This window comes from Temnothorax curvispinosus, unplaced genomic scaffold, assembly GCF_003070985.1.
Source record: "Temnothorax curvispinosus isolate PA1 unplaced genomic scaffold, ASM307098v1 QBEX01016800.1, whole genome shotgun sequence".
Taxonomy (NCBI): domain Eukaryota; kingdom Metazoa; phylum Arthropoda; class Insecta; order Hymenoptera; family Formicidae; genus Temnothorax; species Temnothorax curvispinosus.
Genome location: NW_020226580.1, coordinates 795,017 through 817,365, shown reverse-complemented (window position 1 = coordinate 817,365; position 22,349 = coordinate 795,017). Strand labels below are relative to the sequence as shown.

General features: G+C 41.7%; 2 protein-coding genes across 5 annotated transcripts in view; one reads left to right on the top strand and one right to left on the bottom strand.

The window, feature by feature from the left end:
- LOC112467009 overlaps positions 1-22,349 on the bottom strand; it is a 324,735-nt gene that overhangs the window by 128,798 nt on the left and 173,588 nt on the right. The window lies entirely within an intron of this gene.
- Positions 1-22,349, top strand: part of LOC112467013 — a 278,592-nt gene that overhangs the window by 192,513 nt on the left and 63,730 nt on the right. The window contains exon 5 of the mRNA XM_025035440.1: positions 2,179-2,216. Coding sequence (XP_024891208.1) covers positions 2,179-2,216 — 38 coding nt within the window. The remainder of the gene's footprint in view (positions 1-2,178; positions 2,217-22,349) is intronic.

Sequence of the window (22,349 nt, the reverse complement as noted above, 5' to 3'; positions counted from 1 at the left end):
AGGGCTGAAGGGAGAGAGGGAAAGGCAGATAAAACAATGGTTCAAAGGAAGAGGCGGGCGCGTCCTGGACCGGAAGGTCCTGGTGCGTGCGAGGGGGGATGCGAACGCGGTTCCTAAGGGTATATATCGAGCGACGAATGTCGGACGTTCAGCGTGCACGTCACGTAGTGGTGGAATCGCTTGCCGAGGTGAGACGAGAGAAACGGAACAGAGACGTCGTCGGCGACGGTGGCGATGGAATGAGGAAAAAGGACGAGAGGGGAGGAAAGGGTGTAAGTAGGATAGAGGAACCGCGGGAGTTACAGGGCGAGTTTATCCGACAGCCCTACGCACGCTAGCATAATTAAGAAAGTTCCGTCCGGGAGTTTTTTCCCGGTGTCTTCCGCCATTGTTATTCTTGGGTAGTAACGACGCTAATTAAGCCGACTGTGAATAGCGCAATAGTGAATTCCTGACGAAAAATTTACGGCCGACATCGGGTCACGATGTCGCGACTAAGCTGGGATCAACGTTACAAGATTATGTGAATCGCTCGCGAGAAGACGTACGCGAGAACAACACAGCCAGCGAGCGATATTAACATTCAGTCGACACGCTTGCCTCGGTAACGCGTTAAATTCGTCGTATTACGCGAAGATATTTTGTCAACGCGCGGAATGAAAAAAATCTATACGGTTACAGAATCCTCAATGCGCCGTGAAAATGAACAAAACCGAACGCGTGTTAGCTAACGTAAATAAATTTCCGGCGTTATCGCGTCGCTCGCTGTTGCGAAATCAGCTGCCAGCTATATGTTCTCGTATAAAAGCATCGTATTACATTCATGCGCGCCTCTCGTAAAATCACGTAGATACTGTTCATTCTCGTAAATTCGCCAGCCTAACGTATAAATGCGCGGTATACGTGAAAATGGATTACTGCGAAATCGCGATTTTCGTAAAATACGATTGCACATATAAATATTTATATGCATACGCATATGTGTGTATATCTATATGTGCATTACATATATATAATAATAAAAACTACGCATCTATATATAGTTCTTATTATTTTACTTATGCATACACATTACACACACATATGTATATAATAATTATATACATTTATATTTATAAATATATATAACAGACTGCACGTTAAGTTTTTAAAGCTTCACTGTAATCGATGATTCTGTCGCCTTTCGTAATGAATCAGTAATGTTGATTCCTTGTGAAGGTCAACACAATATAACGCGTATGTCGTTCAGGCGACTTGTATAGATCTGACCATCACCCTCGGTGCAGTCTCGGTCCAGCGGTTGATGATTAAGCGGGTACAAGGAGATTAGAAACAGAGGATGCGCGGAAATAAACGTCGAGTGATCGCTTTGCGCGAAACGTTTTTTCGTTCATCCTACTGTCGCTCGTGCGCATTGTGGTCACCGAGTCGCGGAAGCGAAGAAATATATACCGTAGAGACGTGTTTTTGCGAATAATCGGCTTTCCGCAACGGCGCGGAGGTAAAACTCCGCCGAAAAAAAGCCATTGGTCATTTTAGCGGACTTATCCGCGCTTCTCGATTCGTACACGCGCCACCACCGTAGTCGTATTTCGAATTGACTTCCATATGATCGATGTATACGCGCGATTATATTGCATGCCGGATATAGAGAATTTTTTTCGATTAGGTACATTTTCCGTTGCTTCCTGTATGAGAAGTTCGGCTTTTATCCCGTAGAAATCTCAGAATGAAGCATTCAATCGAGTATAGGCCAGATATTTATTACGAGACTTGCAGGCAAAGTTTTTCAGGTTTTTTTTATTATTATTATGAAAGAAGCCATTCTTGAATCATACATATTTTCAAGAAATTTTAGACGTAGTGTAAAAATGAATAATGAATAATAAATTACTTAAAAAGAAAAATATTAAGAAAAAGTGGTAAGACTTTTATTTTGGTTAAGTATTTTTTAGAAAATTATAACAAATCTTATTAGGCAGGATTTTTTCTAACAAACCTGATTTGAAAAAATATCGTAATTCTAAAAACAGAGAATAAAAAATTTGGTAGTCCTTATTTAAGGGACCTTATCCTATAAAAGCTATTATTTGTGCATAAATCATTTGGCTGTTTCTTTTCAAATTATTTTTATTGATGTTTATTTTTGTGTAAAACGCTATTATTTTCTTTTTATAGGACACGAAGATGGCGAAGATCTCGGAATAAAACCGCAGGTAGTATTTTTCAGTTTTAATACTCCGAGCGCGTGCATCGCATGAAACAAAAGTTCGTGCCGCAGGTTGGACGAACTGATAACTATGGTAACTACTTGCGGCAGTCGGTTAACTGCGGGATTCCCATGCATATCCGCGCTCGCGTAGTTGAATACAATAAGGTGAACGCACTCGACCTTGTACATATTGTTGCGGGGTCACGTCGAAAACGCGGATATTATACAATACATCAAGATGAGCTTCCGAAAGTCGCTCACACTAAACATTCATGAAGCCCGTGATATTGCCATTAAATCGACATGGGAATACGACTTCATTCGCGTACGCGATTTAACAAAATACGCATGCTATATTCACGCGGCATTTATTGGCCGACCGTTTTATATGCCGATATTGTTGCCAATAATACGGCGGATATTGAAGCGGCACCGTAATGTACATTTGTTCCAAAGACCATTAATATTAATTCCATTATCGAGTGGCGCTGCAATTAAATGACCTGATCAGTTTTTTCTGTTTTTTTCTTTTTTTTTTAAATACTACCAATAATTCCGGAAATATTTTAACTTATACCATTTTACACGTACACGTGCTTCATACGTCGAACTTCGAACAACACATACACGCGCGCGAAATTTCCGCGGAAAATAATTCTGCGAGACCATCAACGAACGGGAAATCTTCGCCGCAGTGCTAACCGTGCGCGAGTTTTCCGTCGGAAAGGCAACATTGATTTAAGATAACGCCGAGACGCCAGGAATTGACAAATTGCCTGAGACTCGAAAACCGACGCGGATAGAAAGGCATCGTAAGACCGGCCGAAGGTGAAGGGTAATATGTCGCGGATGGAAAAGAAAGGTTCTCCGACATGAGATCGACGGCGGGCATGCCGAGAGACAGGGAGAGAATGAGGGGAAGAGGACAATAGGACCGATAAATAAATCCGTAATCGGTGGTCCACGGGTTTACCCTGAATGGCTCGATTGGCTCCTAAAGGTGATTTCCAGGAGGAAACGCGGGTTCGGGGTAAGAAAAGCTCTTTCACGCTCTTCATCTCTCTTCTTGCTGCCGCGCTCGACCATCGGTATATCTTGCCGAAGGGCTTTACTTTTGCCGCGGTACCTTCTCTCGTCCCTTTCCACCTTTTTACACCTTTCCCTTTGCTTCACGGTTGCTCTCTGTTATTTGCCGTCGATTCGTCGTCACCGGATGAATCCGTGCACGTGAAAAATAATGACGAGAAAGAGGAGAGCTTGTAATTAACTTCTCGTCTCTTCGCCTCGCTTCATTAGTCTTCAACATGATGCGTGTGTATAAATATGTAATATCTATTTACCAAAAATCGAATATGCGGGATAGATGTTAGATTTAACTATAAATATATAATGAAAAGCTATATATTAAGTTTCGAGTGAATAACGTATTCAAAATATTTGGTTAGAGATCGAATCCCGTCATTAATTAAAGTTGATCTAACGTTACCGCTTATCCTGCTCTCTCTCTCTCTCTCTCTCTCTCTCTCTCTCTCTCTCTCTCTCTCTCTCTCTCTCGTTTATTCCCATTTACGTTCAGGCTACTTCCGTAAAAAAAGAGGTGAATTAAATGACTATCGTGCGACTGAGGTCGCGTGCAGTCGTCGGTTCGGGTCTAATCGCCGAATCTGTTAGCGTATCGCCGCACGTCCGCGCGACTCTAAATTCACTGCGCGAGAAAGTCGAATTAGCATGCGAACCGTAGTACATTCCATGAGAAATACGACCCTAATACCTTACTTTCATTTGCGTAGAAATGAATTGTCCGTATCGCCGGTCCCGCGCTAAGTACAGAGATAAGCGTAGTAAACGAGTACCAATTACCGTACTCACGGATTCCACTCCTGTGCGTGGTATATTCGCGGACAATCACGCTAATCGTCACCACCGATGACAATGTACAAAGTGTCGTGGAAATAACCTGACACCCTTTCAAGCTTAATCACTACGGAAGCAGACTAAGAGACTTAATCTTCAAAGTCTTTATCCCTGCAAAATTAAAACCTCGCGGCAGATAATGAATCCCGATAAAGTTTTTCATTAAAAAATAACGCAGTTTGAATTTACCGTAGAAACTATTATTTACTTATAGTTATAAGAAGTCGGAGTGATCCTGCAACACCCTATATATACTCGCTTAAGATTATTTCCTGGTACGATTGCGTACACGCACGCGTATGAATTGTCGTTCATTCTTTCTTTTCTTAATCTGCCGGACATCGCATGAGTCGCGTAGTTTACGAGTCGGCGTCGACCGCCATATGCCCCGTGCCTCCGTCCGCCGGGCTCGTTTCTTTCAATAATAGAGACCATAATCACGCGTATCCCACTTCCGTTTAAGCTGGATAAGCCGCGACTCGCCGCTGGCGAGAAAGAAAATACCTGGCGCCGACGGCCGACCGGGGAAACTTTTTCAATCTGCCGTCATTATGTGCGAGTTTAGTTCGCGTTGGTTCACCTCTGGTTAACTACTCTCCTCAGCCGTGCGCGGCTCTTCCTGCGATGCTCGAACTAATTTCCAAGGAGACGGGCGATGGACTTCGAAGAGCTGCGAGGTAGCCACGAGAAAGCCGCCGTATTCTTTACGGAACTACCTCCTGCACCGAGCCGGAAGCGAAAAGTAATTCATTAAAGTGTACGACTTCCGAAGACACTTTATTCGGTCTTTAGCGTGACTGGTAACCACCCATAATCCCATGAATATCGTCGCATGGCGTTTGCGGCTGATAGAGATAGGTTGAACGTGCGGATTAATTTATATGACATAAGCCACAACCAGATGTACGCGTCGTGGTTTACGCGAGATATATTCACGTTGCGAAAAAAATTATGCAATTTAGACAATTTTGAAATGAAATGAAATTGTATCAATCCTTAGGCAAGTCATAGAATTAATAAATTTGATATACAAAGATAAGTTTCTTGAAATTCTCTCCCAGAGGCTTTATACGTGTATGAAAAGGTTCAAATTAAGTAAACAAGCTTTAAAATTAGAATAGTAATAATTTTTCTATGCGAAGCCTCAAAACATGATTGCGTGATATTTTAGTGAAACACGCAGTTGTCAAAAATAGTAAAAATACTATAAGGGGTCTCGATAATAACACATGTATTTTCTCTCTCTCTCTCTCTCTCTCTCTCTTTCTTCCTTTTTTCCTTCCTTCCTTACAAAAAGGTTGCGGGTTTAATTATCGTGCAACGCATATATTCAAAAATTGAACGTAATTGCAGTCGTGGAAAATATTAATCAATGGGACTTCTTGAAGATTCATCCACAGTTCGGGGGGGGGGGGACTTATTCTCCTTCCGGTCGTTGAAAATGCATGCAAGAAGGAAAAAAGGAGAAAGGAGAAACGGCCAAAGGAGACCGAAAACAAATTACAGCAGTCTGTCTTCTTTCGCCGCACGCAAAATCCCGCAGCGTAATTTTCCCAGCAGCGAAGCCTTCCCGCCAAGCTTTTCCTCGTCTTTTCAGACCGACGCTGACGAGACACTTTCCTTTCTATAGCGAAGAATCGTTCGTTAGTCGTAAACCGCTGTCGAAAAGACTCTCGACGAAATACGTATTACGGCGATGTGACCACGACGGGACTATAAAATCCCGCGGAAAAGTTAACATCTCGTCTTTATGAAATTTCGCTAACTTTGTGAACCTGCCCGTTCTTCTTTGAGCGAACTCTCGATTGGAAATTCGACGCTTATTTCGTCGTACAATCACTAAGTTAAGCCGCACTCCGGGGTTCTCGCCGTTAATTCGTCCCGCTGAATAACACGAGATGCGTGAATACTTGCAAGATTGAATTAATTTGTGAAATTGAAAATGCGGGATAAGCCATCATTCCATTTCCATGCCAATGTGATACCGTTACAACTACGCTATCAATTCCCAGAACATTGTTCGGACAAGAGAGAAATAAATTTAACATATTCAAAAGAAAATTAATTAAAATTCGGAGAAATACAAAATTCTAATAAAAAAGATAACATTCAACACACGTGAATAATACGAGATATTAATTCGGTCAGAGTATTCTAAAAAAATTTAATATTATTTGTTTCATAAACATTGACCTTTCTCCAAGAAAAATAGCACGTAATCAGGCCGGATATGCATAACAAATGGGCTCGAAATTTAATTACATTTCAAACTAGACGCTAATTAATATCACCATACGAAATCATTACTAATATTAATAAATTTGGCTTTTCAGTTTGACTGAATAACAACGCATATAATATTATCTACGTTACGATACGGTGCGGATGAATATTATTTTACATGTTAATTTTCAACAAAGGGTCTGATAATTCAGTCGGATCTGCGATCATCTCGGTGCGCGACCCTGTCCACTGACATATCGAACAACCGAAACATCCAGACGAACGACCGGCATACGCTTTTGCGGCGAATAAAGAGCAACGTATTTTCATTGCCGCTGGCTTTTCGTGCGGCAATGGAAGGAGACGGCGCGGGCGGCAGCAAGGAACGGCGGGATAGGAGAAGGAAAAGCCGCGGGAAAGCTGCGAGCCGATGAAAATGACAATGCCTCGCGGGCACACGTCCGACGTTTTCCACCGCCTTCTTCCACCTCGCCCTCCTTCCTCTTGCCGTCCTTCACCTTCCGCTGAAAGCGAGTTTCGTAATAACCGGACGAGAAAGAGCGAGAAAGAGGGAGAAAGATGATCGACCGTCGCGGTTCATATAATATCCGGAATATTGGGTGGCGAAGGGGTGGAAAGGGGTTCGGCTTCGGAGAAAAATGACGCGGGATCATAATAAGTAAAGACGAGGACGCGGAAGGCTGGATGAAGGTCGCCATCGATGGAGAAATCACGATGGTCTTTTCTTTGGCATTCTTCGCTATATCATTGTTGCCGGATAATGAAACGCTATATCCACGCTCGTGTTTGTCAAGTCTGGCTTCCGTGATTATTTTCGCCCTGATTTTTTCAAAATCAAGGGAAATGCATGCGCTCTATCTGCAGTTGATGTTTCACTCTGACTTCAGAAATCCAACATGTTGCTCTTCGACAGAGATACAAAGGATATTCAATGTTATACGTTTGTATGCAATATCATAAGAAATTTCTTATGTACTATAGAATTGGATTGTTATATACGCGCACGCAGAGAAAACGAGAGAGAAAGTGTTTCTTCTCTTCTCTCTCTATCACATTATTTAATATATATCATTTATTTAATATATTATTTAAAATAATATATAAAGTTTGGACAAAAACAGTCACGCGCGCATACAAATTTTCTATTTTTCTCTAAATAGGATCAAAATCTGCTTTAAATTTATATCTCAATTCGTAATTCCCCGAAGAAAAAAATTATTTCACAAGTATCTCCTTTTCACTCTGCGAAAATTGCAATTTTATCACATATTATCCGGCCCTAGGATTTTGATTATTCATTGTACATTGCGCTGTCGCGCGCGTTTCAAGCTTCAGTAGCGATTTTACGCCCCGCACATTGGGCGAGCGCGCACGTACCACTCGACAGCAGAGTGACGCGTACAACTGCAGACTGCAGGTGCAAGCGCATGATGGTCAGTCACGTTCATAGACGCCTCGACACACATGGAGCGCGTCATAATGTCGTGATACGTGCCGCGATTATCGTCGCGAGTAGATAAAAAAAAATCTCTCCCCGAGATTTAATTCCGACGTATCGGTAAAAAGAATCCTCGGCTCATTCGCGCGTGTCATCGATAACGCGCGGTGGTATAAATACAGTTTTTCTTCCCTCGATTTCCCCATATTGAACTCGTAATCATAGGGAGACGCACGCGACATGCACGAGAGATATAATGAAATACTAGTTGGGATTTAATTATCTATATCAGCTATTAATCGCACATCGTGCTAATGAGGCTGTTATTACATTAAACCGAACGAACAATTCCGTTAATTACAAATTCCGAAAGCTTAAACGTTAACGAATTGCAGCATTATTGTGCCTTCTTTCGAAATTTTTTCCGAGAAAAAATCGACTTCAAAAGAATCCGTTATTTATTATCGATATTAAAATTCTGTGATGTCACATTACTAATTGAATTAAACGGTCATTAAATAAATAAGTGAATCATTTGCCATTTTTTTCCTTAGTGCTTCAACGGGAACACGTATTCAATATAGTATGAGTACTTCTGATTATTTGTATGATATTTGTATTTATCGAAAGCAATACCTGGGGGATTCCTTGCCTTCGTGACCAGTCGCCATGTCGTTCCGCCAGTTCCAGAAATCTTCTACCTCAATTGAGATTTTCAACCTTTCCGGAGGTATATTCCGGAAGTTCACAATTTTCTCACGACACTTTCACAGTTCGCCGGCGACGTTCGACCAACGACCCAAACCATCTAGAGTCTCAAAGTTCTAACAGTCATAACTTGACGCAATTGAAAGTGCGGTTTGTCACGACAATCTGATATTACATGCACTCAAACGATCATTCTAACGATTTACAATGGGCGATATTACACTCGATTCGTATGATATCTTACAAGTAATATCGACAAATATTGAAAAGTTTGAATATGTTGGATAAAGTTCTCAATGATGTCTCGACAGGCTTGATCGATTTATTTAATTGGTATTTAGTGTGCAATAGGAAACTAAACGTTGCAATCGGCAACAATTGCCACGACATGGCACAATGATGGCGAAAGTAGCTACAAACTGGTGATAATTCGAGAATGTGCGAATATACGATTCGACATCGATCCGAAATTGCCGTAGAAGTGTGACACGTGCTCCACCGCAGCTCGCTCGCACGAACCGGCGATTTATCGCGATTTATTCCGGCACGAGAGCCGCGAATGCACGTTTCGCGTATTGAATACCGTGTTGCACACCAAGTCGAAAGAATAACGACGTCGACGGCAGGTCGAAAATATTCTTCAGACGTTCTCATGAGTTACATCGCTGCTCCTTCGCACAATTTTAATTTTTTAAATATCATAGAATTTTTGTAAATATCATTTGTGTGCGTAGAATAGATGAGAAAGAGAGAAACCATGTTTCCCTCAATATCCCTTTGCCCAAGAAGTTTCAAGGATTATTAGCTTCAAGTCCGGAAAAGTCATTGTATAATTTAATTGTTCATTTTTCTTCACTCTCTCTGACATATTGTCTCTCGTCGTCGATCATTTCTGCGAGCTGTGACTTTCAGACCATCCTAGCGACAAATCTTCGTACTTTCACTTCGCCTTTTCTCGATGAAGTTCAGCGTTACGCAATGGTGAACTTCACACACTCGTTCATCGCTGATACATTCTCGGTCTCGACGCCGATAATCGTATCTTCAGCATTATCCTCATAATTAAACTCAATTAAAAAATTATTAGAAAAGATGTGTTCCGATTTAATCCAAAATATACGTAATTGATTATCCAATATCAGAATCAATGTTATTTTTATGATTTTTTTTGCAATTGCAAAATCCGAAGTTTTCACGTGCGTTTCGATATGTGGCGATCGATCGCGAATTTTTCTTTATACAGTTTCTTAAGTGCGTTCGCAACGTCTGGCGGGAAAAAAAGGAAAGAAAGAGAGATTATTAAGTAAAGCTATCTAGACAAGAACGTGTGCGGCTACGCGCACTGCATGTGCACGCGCGGCTCGATGAGGAGTAACGTGCGAGTGTGACGGCGCACGCCGCGCTACTGACAGTACTGACGACGCCTGGCGTCGCGGCGCCACGCCGTGAGAGAACACTCGGCGGTGCGCGTTCGCGCAGGCGCCACCGACACCGGTTCGTTGACGTTTTTCCCTTTTCTTTCTCTCGTTTCTTCCACCCTTTTCTTTTCCTTTTTGTCGCGTGGTGCGCGAATGTACGCTCGTCTCCTTTTTCTCCCCCACCGAATCGAAAGTAAGGTAAAATGATTCAGCGCCGGTATTTCTCGCAGCGCGAGAAACGGGAAGGCGGCAAAATTTGGCAAAGCGAGAAACGCCGGCATCCTCCGTGTGTATATTACGATGTTTTCATAAAATCTCGGCGGAGGATTTATTAAGCGCGCGTGGAGAAAATAATAAAATATGTCGGAAACGTTAAAAAAGGTGAGCGAAGGGACTCCGGTGTTTTCTACAGAAAATATATCCAGAGTTAAGCGTGGTAATAGAATAAATCCCATGGATTTAGTTTTTATAAACGCATAAATGCTTTTCTAACGTTTTTCAAGTACTTTTCCGATCTCATTTTTATCTGTGTGCAATGAGTGTAATGTACTTTGTAGCACTGTGTAATATTTCATGTAAAATTAGTATTTTATCTTCTTTATTGTTTTAAACCAATATGTAAACATTTTTTTACGTATGTATAATATGTAAACACTTTATATTATTTAAATTTAATATCTTTAAAGGTTAGGTAAAAATAATAGAGTTAAATATGTATACCTTTCGAAACGAATTACGAGTTTGCTTTGTATTGTGAGCGACACATAATTATTATCAATTAAAGAATCTCTGGAAAAATCTCTTTGATCGCAAATCGGCAATTCGGCTGTTATGTTTGCATATATTCCAACGGCACAATGCGACGAACGCACGCACGTAAATTTCATTTAACTTTTCTATGCTAATAATCCTTCCCGACCGGAACGCGTTCCCCTACTCGCGCAGCGGGCGTAAAGCGGGAAAAAAAACGCGTATGAGATGCTATTTGCATTTGTAACGATGCGTTCTGGAAGAGGGCTCGGAGCGGTGGCGGGTGTCGAGGGAAAGCCAAAACCAGAGACAGCTGGTTGCGCCTCTCGGGTCTTCGGAGTGGAGACATCCGGTTCTGACGAGCCCGAAACTCGTCAAAATACACAAATCGCTGGCACGTCCCGCACGCGGACGTTTTCCCGCGGGAAGACGTGAGGCAACGAGACAAATGGCGGGAATGGAAACGTTCCTCTCGATCAACATTAACTTCGCCGGAAGGACGGCACGGATAATTAAAACCCGGTGATACACAACACGCGATTTGTCCCTCTAAAAGTTTTATCAATAACTTCTATTGCGTTACGTTGATTATAATATTCCAGAAATGTGTCACAGAAATTATTATTATGTATCATATACATTTCAAGTATATCGAAATGAAATAATTTTTCTAATAATTATTTATCTCTTAATGATTCTATAATAATTATTTTTGTATATTTGATATTAAAAATCTAAGTAAGTAATGTACTTCAATTTTTTCCATTCTTTTTATCTTAACATCATTTTAAAAGTAAAGTTTGTTCTTTTAATATATAATTCCGAGTCAGAGTTGATTGAAAAACAGATGTCTTTCAATCCTAATTGAAATCAAGATTTTCACACTTAATAATTGAATCTCTGAAATTAAAAATCCGTGTCGCGTATAACGGTGTACGACGCATAAAATTTTACCGGTACGCACGCACGCTCAAAATCCTACTGGCGTATCGATAATATTCCATCAACGCGTAATCCACGTCGGACAAAACAAACCGCATGTCCGAATCACCACAGTCGTAACGCGCGCGCGAACGTCCGTATCGGTTATTAAATATATTTCCATTTCCGCGGCACCAAATATTGCTCCATTGTTCGAGAAAAACAACGCGGCCACCCGTTTCCGCGCTCGGAACAAAATAAACGTATCCGCGTATTGTGAAAGAGGAAGAAAGAACGCTAGGGGAAGGAAGGAGGAGGCTTTTTTTCCGCTTATACCGCACATTAACGACCACTCCCGCGCCGCACAGTTCGCGCGCGGTAATAAAGCAGCGGGCGGAATCGTAGGAATCAATGCGCCATGTTGTTCGACTCTGACCCATTTCCGGTTTGTCGTGGCCCATCGCGGCACTACGCGCGCGGCCATAAAACGCACCGTCGACCGTATAGGGTCCCAGTGCCTGCACGTGGTTGCAGCACGGAAACGCAATTCGCGGGACATCCCGAACCGAGATGTATACGCGTTGTACACGTGTGCCCGTACACCGCTATTCGGCAACGACGAAACACGACGTGTTCCACAACGGCGTCAGCACTACCGCTGGGTCCTCACATTAACGGTCTATAGAAATTGCGCGCACTATCGTTGGTTGGATGGCGAAGCGAACCCGACTTGAAAATTCCTCGTACACGCTCCGCGCGCGACTCGTCCCCGAAATCAAGCGACGCATTGTTACGAGAGTTACGAGTGTGGCGAGCATACTGCGCTTCTCTCCCGCACGTGATGGAGTAATCACAGAATGTTTCGTGAAATTACTTACAAACGGTTACGTGAAATAAATGAAGAAATGCCGAGAAAATGTCGATGGAATATCAAGTTTTTAAAAGTTCGAAATTTAGATAGCACAGAACTTGTGATTTTAATTTTAATGAAGATAATTTTATCGGAATCTATTCTACAAGATTTATACGTAGTAAAAATTGAAGCAATAGAAAATGCTTCCAGACAAGACAGTTCTAAAGATATTATCCAATTATCCGTTATAATAATTAATGCGTGCAAAAGTAAATTACATAATTATATATTTATACTAAATATAAATTAGATATTACAAAAATATAGAAATATTTTAGAAAAAGATTTTAAAATTTTATACCTCACTTATATCGATAAGATCAAATAAGAATAGCACAAGACAATATAGACACTAAATCTCTGTCGCCATTATATCGATCATAATCGATAGCGAATGAAATTACGCCAGTGCGGAGGGAGAAGACATTGCGATATTCATTGGATTAATATTCTGCGGAAGAGGATTATTTGTACAGGCAAGCGCGGATAGCCGGGAAGCGGAGTGCACTTTGCGCCTGATGCACTCCGGTGTAACATCGCCGCAGGACGCCGGGGTATCTCCGCCCTTGACGGCCCTGCGGCGTCGAATGACAGGACGAGCGGGCCAATGGAAACGAGCAATTCGATCCTGCCGCTGTCGACGTGTACTTCGGATGGCTCTTGTCCGGGAATAATTGTACATGCCTAGATTGCCTCGGCGAGGAGACGCGCGACATTAACGCGCCGAGTAAAAGCGAACACGCCGACTCCAATCAATACTGCGCGCTTTCACTTTTACATCCCGAGAGCCACGCGATCGTTAAAATTATAATTACTTTCGTAATCGTTGGCTGGAATTGCGAATCATATTACCGCGCGGAGCATCCGACCGAATAAATCCATCCCTATTTTCACTACGTCGTTTTTACTTCAATATCGCGACGTGCACGCCGTTACTTCACATTCCCGCAGCTTCAATATCGTATATAGCTTCGCCATAATATTCATTACTTCGGTATCTAGCCCGTGTGCTTCCGTCGTCGATCGTTTTCCTTTAAATAAGCTCTTGCCGTGCGTGAAATGCATTTTCATTAGGCGGACGTCATATACGCGCCGCGGATTCCCATGCCCGTTTCCGTTACTTTAAAATAATATTCCAGAAACCGCCGAATACAGTCGGGCGCGGTGGCGATTAATGTTGAAACACCGTCGATTGATATTGACTGCGATGCAATATGCAATAACCGACGGCGATGCGTGCAATGCCAACCGCTGCGCCTTGCGCGCGCGGAACCGCTGCGGGGACGACGAAATACGAGTGCACGTAGCAGTGTCTGGCGCATATGGAAATCCGACCTTTCATCGACCGCATCAGACTGATGCATCGATCGACACGTGAGACGACGTTTGCCATGCGCGCCGAACCGGATAGACGGCTCGGGGAATAATGTATATTCGAGCTGGAATATCAACACATCGACAGATCGGTACACACTGCCCCACTTTATGTGGCGCGGCGCTGTCGAAAAATTAACTATTCATTCGCGCAGACAACAACAATGACCACCCGCCGAAATATCGGAAGGTGGATGTTAATTAGCGGAACTCGATGTCCAATTGTTTTCTACGGAATTGTATTCCACGTTTGGAAATGAATGCATGAAGAAAGATAAGGCCGAAAAATGGGAAAATATCCAGCAGAAAGGATATACGTAGACTCTTATTGATTAGCGTTTAAGTTACAGCGATAAATTACTGGTTGCGGTAAAAATTTGAAAAAATTATTTGAAAGATACGATATGGATTGCTACTTATTTATATACTCTCCAGATTAATTTAAATTATTTAATTTACAATGTTAACTCGATATTTCGCTATTGGAGCAGTTATTTTTGTCAATTTGTTTCCTGTATATCTGCGACTAAAAAGATATCCGGTGATTCCTTTTATTATCTTCATCAATGTACTAGTAATTCGTTCGAAAAAATAGTGTGAAACCCACATCCTGTGTGGCAGCGACTCTTGACGGCGAGACGTCTTAATGCGACACGTCAGTTAATTAAAGATCCATCAGCCGTCTCGCGTTCGCGCCCGAAAGAGATTCATTAAAATGCGCCGAAACTCTGGCGCGCACGAGTCGTTTCAAATGTATTGATTAATTCAACGACCGAGACGTTTCTTTAACAGGAAAACTTTTCACTACACGAGACATTATGCAGCGATCCGGCGTGCGGTGCTAAACGCGACTCAAGGAGTGCCGAAATGGGAAAACAGACGAGGAGGCAAATATTCAGCGAGATCGAAAGCGACGAACGTTCGAAAACGCGGCGACGCGTTGACGTCTTCCGGTCAATTAGGCTTCATTGTGCCGTGAAGGAAACGAAAGTGAGATTAGCTCGACGTACTATCGACTTACGTACGATTCTTCATGCTGATCTCATGTAGGTTTAAACGTTATAGTGCCCAAGCTAAATCCTCGCTCAGTCGAGCAGCATTAATTTAACGCTGTCTGTTAAAAGATTCAAATAAATCTAAAGCAGAAATATGGGAATGTAAAGTCGATATATGATAAATGCATATGTTCTATTTCTTGCATTTTATATTCACGCAAGCTTGAATGTTTTTTATACCTTTTCGTTTACTTATTGTGACTAATAATCTTAGTTAATTAGCTATTCATGGTTATGACTTGAGATTTTTTTAATACGCTTAAAATTCCCTCAGTTATATACGCTGATGACCGATTTTATAGCTCAGAGATATGGCGTTTTCATTACACAATGTCTGACTGCAAGCGCCGTATTTCACTTACGCTATTAACGGCGAACTATCCGCTTCCTGTTTTATTGGCGATGAACTTTTTTTGTCTCGTCCAGGCACGAGCCTGTCGTTGGTTAAATCCAGGGGGGGCTGCGTGATGTCGTGCGTAAGTGCAAAAGGTTCGTTGAACATAATCGCCTATCAGAGGGGAGTTTAACGCGATTTCACAATCCCTGATCGCAGTGGCGTAAAAACGGATATATAGTTCCGTATATTACCGGAGCATGACGTTACAACGGAAAACTATTGCTGAGTGCATAATTCCAGTCGTACCCCGTTTTATGCATTTGCCCCCCGACTGTACCTCGTAAATACTATTTTCCTAAAAATAGAACAATTAAAATTACTATTCCATTTCCAATTTTAGTGATTTTTCAACTTAATATGCTGGCGTTAGTCCAACATAAAATATCAAAAAAATAAATTTAAAAATATGCTTGAATTTCATAGTTATTTTAAATATCCTAGAATATATGAATAAAATAAATCTAAAAATATTTTAAATTTTATATAGCCATATGTTTAAATATTGATATAGATAATTCCGATAATTACAAAAACTGATCTGACATGGTGCATAGCAAAAAGAAAGTAACAAACAAGGTTTACTACACTTAATTTAGGAATTAAGTGTATATAACGTTAGGCAACAACCCTTGGGGACTCGTAAAAATCTGCCACTTTATTGTAAGATACTGGAAACGATCTTGCCCCTCTTCATTACCTTTAGCTTTCCTGCACTTGTTTTAAACTTTTTATGGAAATGAGAATGTGTTTCGTAAAATCCGTAGTTGTTCTCTGTGTTAAATAATGTATGAAACTTAAAACCTAGTAGATAATTATCCTCGAGTTTCAGTCCCTCACTCCTGTTTTACTTCATATTCAGGCAAAATCGTTTTCAACAACGAAACAGCGAAGGTAAACATAAACTTCTGACAGCCTTTTAAATCAGAAATGTAATATGAAATCGTATATATTGGTACGTATGACATTTCATAAACAATTATTTACTTCGAAATAAATAAACTAATAACTGCGAATTAATGTGACTTTACAATTAATAATGGAAAACGTTTGTATTCTAAATATTATATAAACATCCTTTAATGCACATAAAAGTACTCTGATTCTCAAATTGTACATTCAAATATCTCGGCATGAGATTAAAACATTTCTTTTGATTATGATCTTCAGCTATCAGTCATATCTGTTTGCAGACTATGCGGAATATAAATCAGAAGATCTTACAACGCGCATAAAAATTTCATCGTTCCAGACATCAGGAATTCAACGCTGTGTTCCAAGTGACCGAACAATGTTGCGATAAATATGCAGTGAAAAAATTAACGACTCTCTACCGACTTCGCTGTTTGCATTCAGATACAATCGCCGCTGTACGACCCAGTCGACCGCCAGCAGCGTTTTCGCCGTCACAAAAGAAACTACGGCATATCATGGGCGTGTATTTTGTACTATCAAAGGTCCAGCACGCACGCGGGCATAACCGCGGCTCGTAACTGCCATCGTATGAGTATCGACGCGGGGCGCATTTCGATTTACGCCAGGCATGTAATTTTCTTTTATCACGCCGCGTATCGGACATAGGGAATGACCGGTGCTGTCTTATCCATCTGACGAGAGAGCCGCAGTAAAACCGCTCTTTATCTTGGACCGAGAAAGGATCTCCCGATCAATTAGAATTCCGTAGGCCATGTCGCGAAGCGACGCGACACGTTATCAAAAAGCTAACTATACATCACATATGCGTGCGTATTGCCTCGCGTTATCTGCATGATTAACCGTAAAATGAGTGCAATAAGAGACGCGCCTGGCGACATTCCGGTAACACTGTTTTTACGAATCCAGGTTCGCTGTCCGCGGCCAGCGAGTATTTCTGGCGCGAGCACGAGCGAGAGTTTACCGTCGACGGAACCTTGCGAAAACATCCTGCGTTCGCGGAAAACCAACAGGACGCATCCGACCGACCTTTCCCGGCTACACCGCGATCTTCTGGAACGCGCGGGAAGAGGCAGGAAGAATCCACACGGATAATTACCATAGAGCGATCGAGCGTATCCGGATCTCGAGTGTGCCCCGCCGACACCGTCTCTCTCTCTCTCGGTTCTCCTCTTCTCGACCACTCAATCGAAATGCTTCTTCCTTCGTCTTCCCGGCATTCCATTCGGGATACTATCCTATATGTGTCAGGATTGTACCTCTCCGCGAAAATTTATACAAAATATTTGATATACAACATTCTGAAATTTTTGATCAAATTTATCACAGGCTAAAATTATCTAATAGGATTATAAAAGAACTTACATTCCATACTTCGGTTGCATTTATCGAAGAAAAAGAAAATAAGAGTAAGAACAGCTAAATATCAAATGAGTAGGAATGGGTGCAGTTAATAATTATTTTATAATAATGTTGTATATGCCACCGCATCGTGTAATTTCCAAGAAGTTACCTCAGAGAAATCAAAATCAAATCAGTCAGGAAACTGTAGTGGTATAACGGGGCTTCAATCATTTTACATCGAGCTAATGGAGTCGTTGAACAAGTAATGTAATGCGATTATTTCCTGACGGGTAAAATACGCTCGAGGTGCATGATCTAATATGGCGCCTCAATTTGTTGAGGTTCCATTCTCTTTATTCACCTTAGTTAAGACCTGATTTATGACATGAAATCCACAATATACGGTTTATTCAGACGGCTGAATATTGCCGTCTCTATAATAAGCTGAAAGTGTACTTTTAAGGTTAAAAGCCGGAATCCATAACGAATCTCGATTTTGCGAAAAATACACAAGGCACACAAATGCTCACCATTAAATGATGATAAAATAAAAAAAAAACTTGAAATCGGAACCGCAAATCCAATTCAATATACACACACGATTGGATCGACAAGAGTACTCAATGCGTGCAATAATATTATTTTTTATTAGTGAGGTTAAGTTCGTGAATAGAATTGCGCAATAATTGCATCGAACAAGTTATAATATATCTTCGAAAAAATAGCAAATAGATTGTATTCTATACAACCATGCTTAGTTTTATCTATAAAAAAATAAAAAATTTTCTTTGACAAAGTTAAAAACGATTCTTCTTTAGCACGAATGTTTAGATGTCATATTTTTTAAATAATCGATAGCAATAAACGATAGTAATAAAATGTCGTTATCATATTTAGAATACTTGTAATCAATAATTTGATTTAATACAGAACAATCTCAAGCAGAAATGTTCTTTATCTTTTAACATTTTCGTGTTTTTATATCGAAATTTAAAAAAATTGCGACTGGTCTATAAAAAGACGTGATTGATCCTTTTCGGCGTGCGTCAGAATATTTTAGAAAAAAGAGAACGCCCCGCGAACCTGGCTAATCCCGCGGGATAAAGCTCTCCCCATCACATTAACATAGTCCCTAGGATGATCCTGCCTCGTTTGCACGATCTGAGGAACGACCTGATAAGAGAACCGGCCGATCTCCACGCCGAGGGCGCTGAAGAGCTCGACGGCAAAGAGAGAAGGGTAATTGTATTTGCATAGATTCGAGATCGGCTTTGCTTCGTGGATTAACGCGTCGTTTGACTGCAGTTAGTGATTAGGCATAGTTACGGCGCGGCTGATTTAGTAGACGCGAAGGGATTCCGGAGAGAGCGGTTCGACAAGTACACGAAAGAAATTATGTTGCGGGCGATTGCATTATTGTATCACGTACATTCAACGCAAACAAAATTCGATCCGCTCATTTATATCAATTGATCTTAATTTCTTCTCGTCGCATCTGCATTTTTTTAATAAAAAAAATATTTGCGTAACATATATACGATTGTCAATATCACAATCGTCTTTTCTAATAGCGTATTCTACATGAATTATCTACTTTGCAAGTATAACATCAAAATGATATATTTGCCAGTCTTATTAACAAAATAATGTATACGCATATAAACTCGTATTTAAAAATGAGGACTTGGTTTTGTATTTAATTTCATATTTGACTTTAATTTCATATTTTTTATGATGATTAAGATCTCTTATCACGAGTATTACAAATATCCCTCGTCGCAATTGACCTAAGGATCCTCTATAAGCGACGCAAATATTCCTTCAAGTACATTCAGAGATACCTTTCTCGTGGTTCTCGCGGTTTTTATCCTGCCACTTTACGCGTCGCGTTACACGCAAAATGCTCGGAGACACGAACACCGCCACTCAGGGATAATCTTTCAAGGCAAGGAAAACCGCCGCGGTCAGACGAGAGGGACGGGCCCCGCCATTACAGTATAAGTTTTCTCAAGTACAGCGCATCTTTACCTCTCCGAATAAGCGTGCTTCCGTTCGCTCGCGAAGGATTTGGATACATCGGTTACGTTTCGGAGCGAGAAGACCTGCTTTTCTTCCCCTTAGTTTCGCCCTCTACCTCCCTCTCCCTCCTCTTCCGTTTTTTATTCCCTCCTCAACCGTGTAGCTCGGCAAGTGTTTCGAGAAACTCAAGTGGGTACTCTTGTGAGTGGGGATTCGCCAAGTTTATAAAACGATGCGGGGAAAAACGATGGGCCGGGGGAAATGAGGAGGGTGTGCGGGCACGTGGTAGAGGGAAAGATTTCACGACCCTTAATCTGGGTTAGATCTGCGAGCTCCGTGAGCTGTCATTTCCTACTAGCGCACCCTATTGTCTTTAAGCTTATCTTCAGGATCGTCGAGGACGACGCTCTTGTCGCTCGAAGGAAGTATCGAAGTTTTAGGACCCCATTTCCGCGGATCGTAGCTGTTCGCTGGAAGTCGATAAAACGGGGATACAGGGATACGGGGAGTTGTATTCGAAGATGCTGCGTGCAAAAACGTGACGCGAAACTAAATAGGATGGATATATTACTCATTTCGGAACGGCATGTACGGTTGACATATTTCCGGAAGTATTAGTCAATTATATTCGCATATAAAAAAGAAAAATTCAGAAATATAGAATATATAAAAAATGTTTAAAAAGTTAAGCCTTGCTTTTGCGGTTATTTGTATCTTCCTTCATATATATAATTTTTACAATAAGTAATATTGTAAAATTTATTTTACACTATAAAAATATAATATAAATCTTATATGTGATAATAGCAATTTTTGATTTGCATCATTTATTTGCGAGCTCAAAAATTTTTATAAGCAAAAAGAATGAAGCAAGTTAAGAATCATCTTAGTTAATCCAGACCTCTTTGTCCGTCAGACAAGGAACCTCGGGAAAAGAGTTTTCCATTGACGATCAAATTTTCTCGGAGAACAGTGTTTCGTCTCGCCAAAGCGAGAAGTCAGAAAATCGATTCTATCGACTCGCTTTGTGTCAGAGTTTCAAGAAAGAACCTCAGCCTTCTGTCCTTCGGTATATGGACCGTTTCATGAACGTGTTTCAAGGGTCCAGCTGTTCTCAGGCTTTTGACAAGGTCAGATCGAGGAAGCGGCCTTTTGTCGGAGTATTGGGAAGACCGTCATTTGATAGGCTATCTTAATGAAGTGCCCTCGAGAGGCCGGCATAAAAAATGGTCTTTTATAATGATGACAGTTTTACGGAACTCGAGTGAAAAGAGTAGTCGCTATTGTTTATTGCAAGGTAAAGAATCAATGAAAAAAAAAATAGTAGAGTTAAATATTCCTTGTCATGGAAATAAATGTTAACTATCAAGTAGGTTATAGCTATAATAAGATATTCTAATTCAATTTGCTACATTAGAAAACAATATATTAAATTTCTACGAGGAAGCTATTTAAAAATAAAACATCGGATCGCCATTTTCCCGCGGGATATTATATCTGCTAGAAGTCATCGAACTTCCGACGATTATAGAAGTTCTCTCCGTATTTGCAGGGCTTATTTAAAGCCGTCCGTTGAACTGTTTAATTCGTTAATTCCGATTTAACTTATCGCGAACTTTGACGAAGGAGCGCGCCCTCGAGGAGAAATTGGATTTTCCTTGCGGAAAAATCATATTTTTAAGATCGCCCGCCGCCCGCGTTTTTTTCCTCCCTCGCCGTTTATCACCGTATCAAATGTTCAAACTGTCGAAATTAGCGCGAGCGTAATTTATCCCGGCAAACGCGTGCGCGCGAGACCGTTGCGGGGTGAAATGCGACACGATGAATTTATCAAAAGAGACCGAGAAAATTCGAAGACGTCAATTTCGCCGAACTGTTGCGCCGCTCTTTCGCAACTGCAACCCTACCACCTCTCGGCGCGAGGCACAGCCGTCGAGATTTATCGGCGTGCCCGTTCTCTCCCTTTTCGCCTTCCTGACTCGCAGTCGATAATTAAACCACCGTAAACCGAGGGGGATGGGGAAGTGGCGGAAAACGTAAACGGTCCCTCGGAACCCACCCCTTAGCACGGAGCCACGGTGCGCCCACCGCAACGCGGGAGAGGCGACGGAGAGGTTTTCGCGATCGAGAACTTGCGCCGTAAGTCACTCGCAGGCCTAACCGTTCGGAGTTATCAAAAGTGCGACGCCGCGCCGGGTGGCATTGTTTCCCGATCATCGTCGATGCATTGTCTCGCGAGCCGTAGAAAAGCCATAGCCGGCAAAACGCTTACGCGGCCGGCGTAAAACGGAAAATTTATGGTGCCCGCTAGAGCACTCTCGTAAAAGTATGTCGTATCTCGGTATAGAGGAAGAGGGATCGCGACGAGACGACATCGCGAGAACGACGGTGATGACGACGCATCGTGAGGAACGCGAGATTATAAAGTACACCGGAACGACGGATCGAGCTCTCCCGTCGCGACTCTCCTCTCGCGGAGATATATTGCAAATAAGATTATACGCGAGATCGCGCGACCTGGACCCTCTCACCCCTCTTCTCCGACTCGAAAAATATACGCGTTCGAGACGAATCCCGAAGAAAATGGCTGAAATTCCGGCGCCTTCGCCCTACCACCGCACCGCGCGCCGTCCTGGACGCTCTTACGTTAACCCGGGACCATTACGTTATCCACTTAGCTTCTCGCGGCGTATCGATCCTTCACCATGTTTT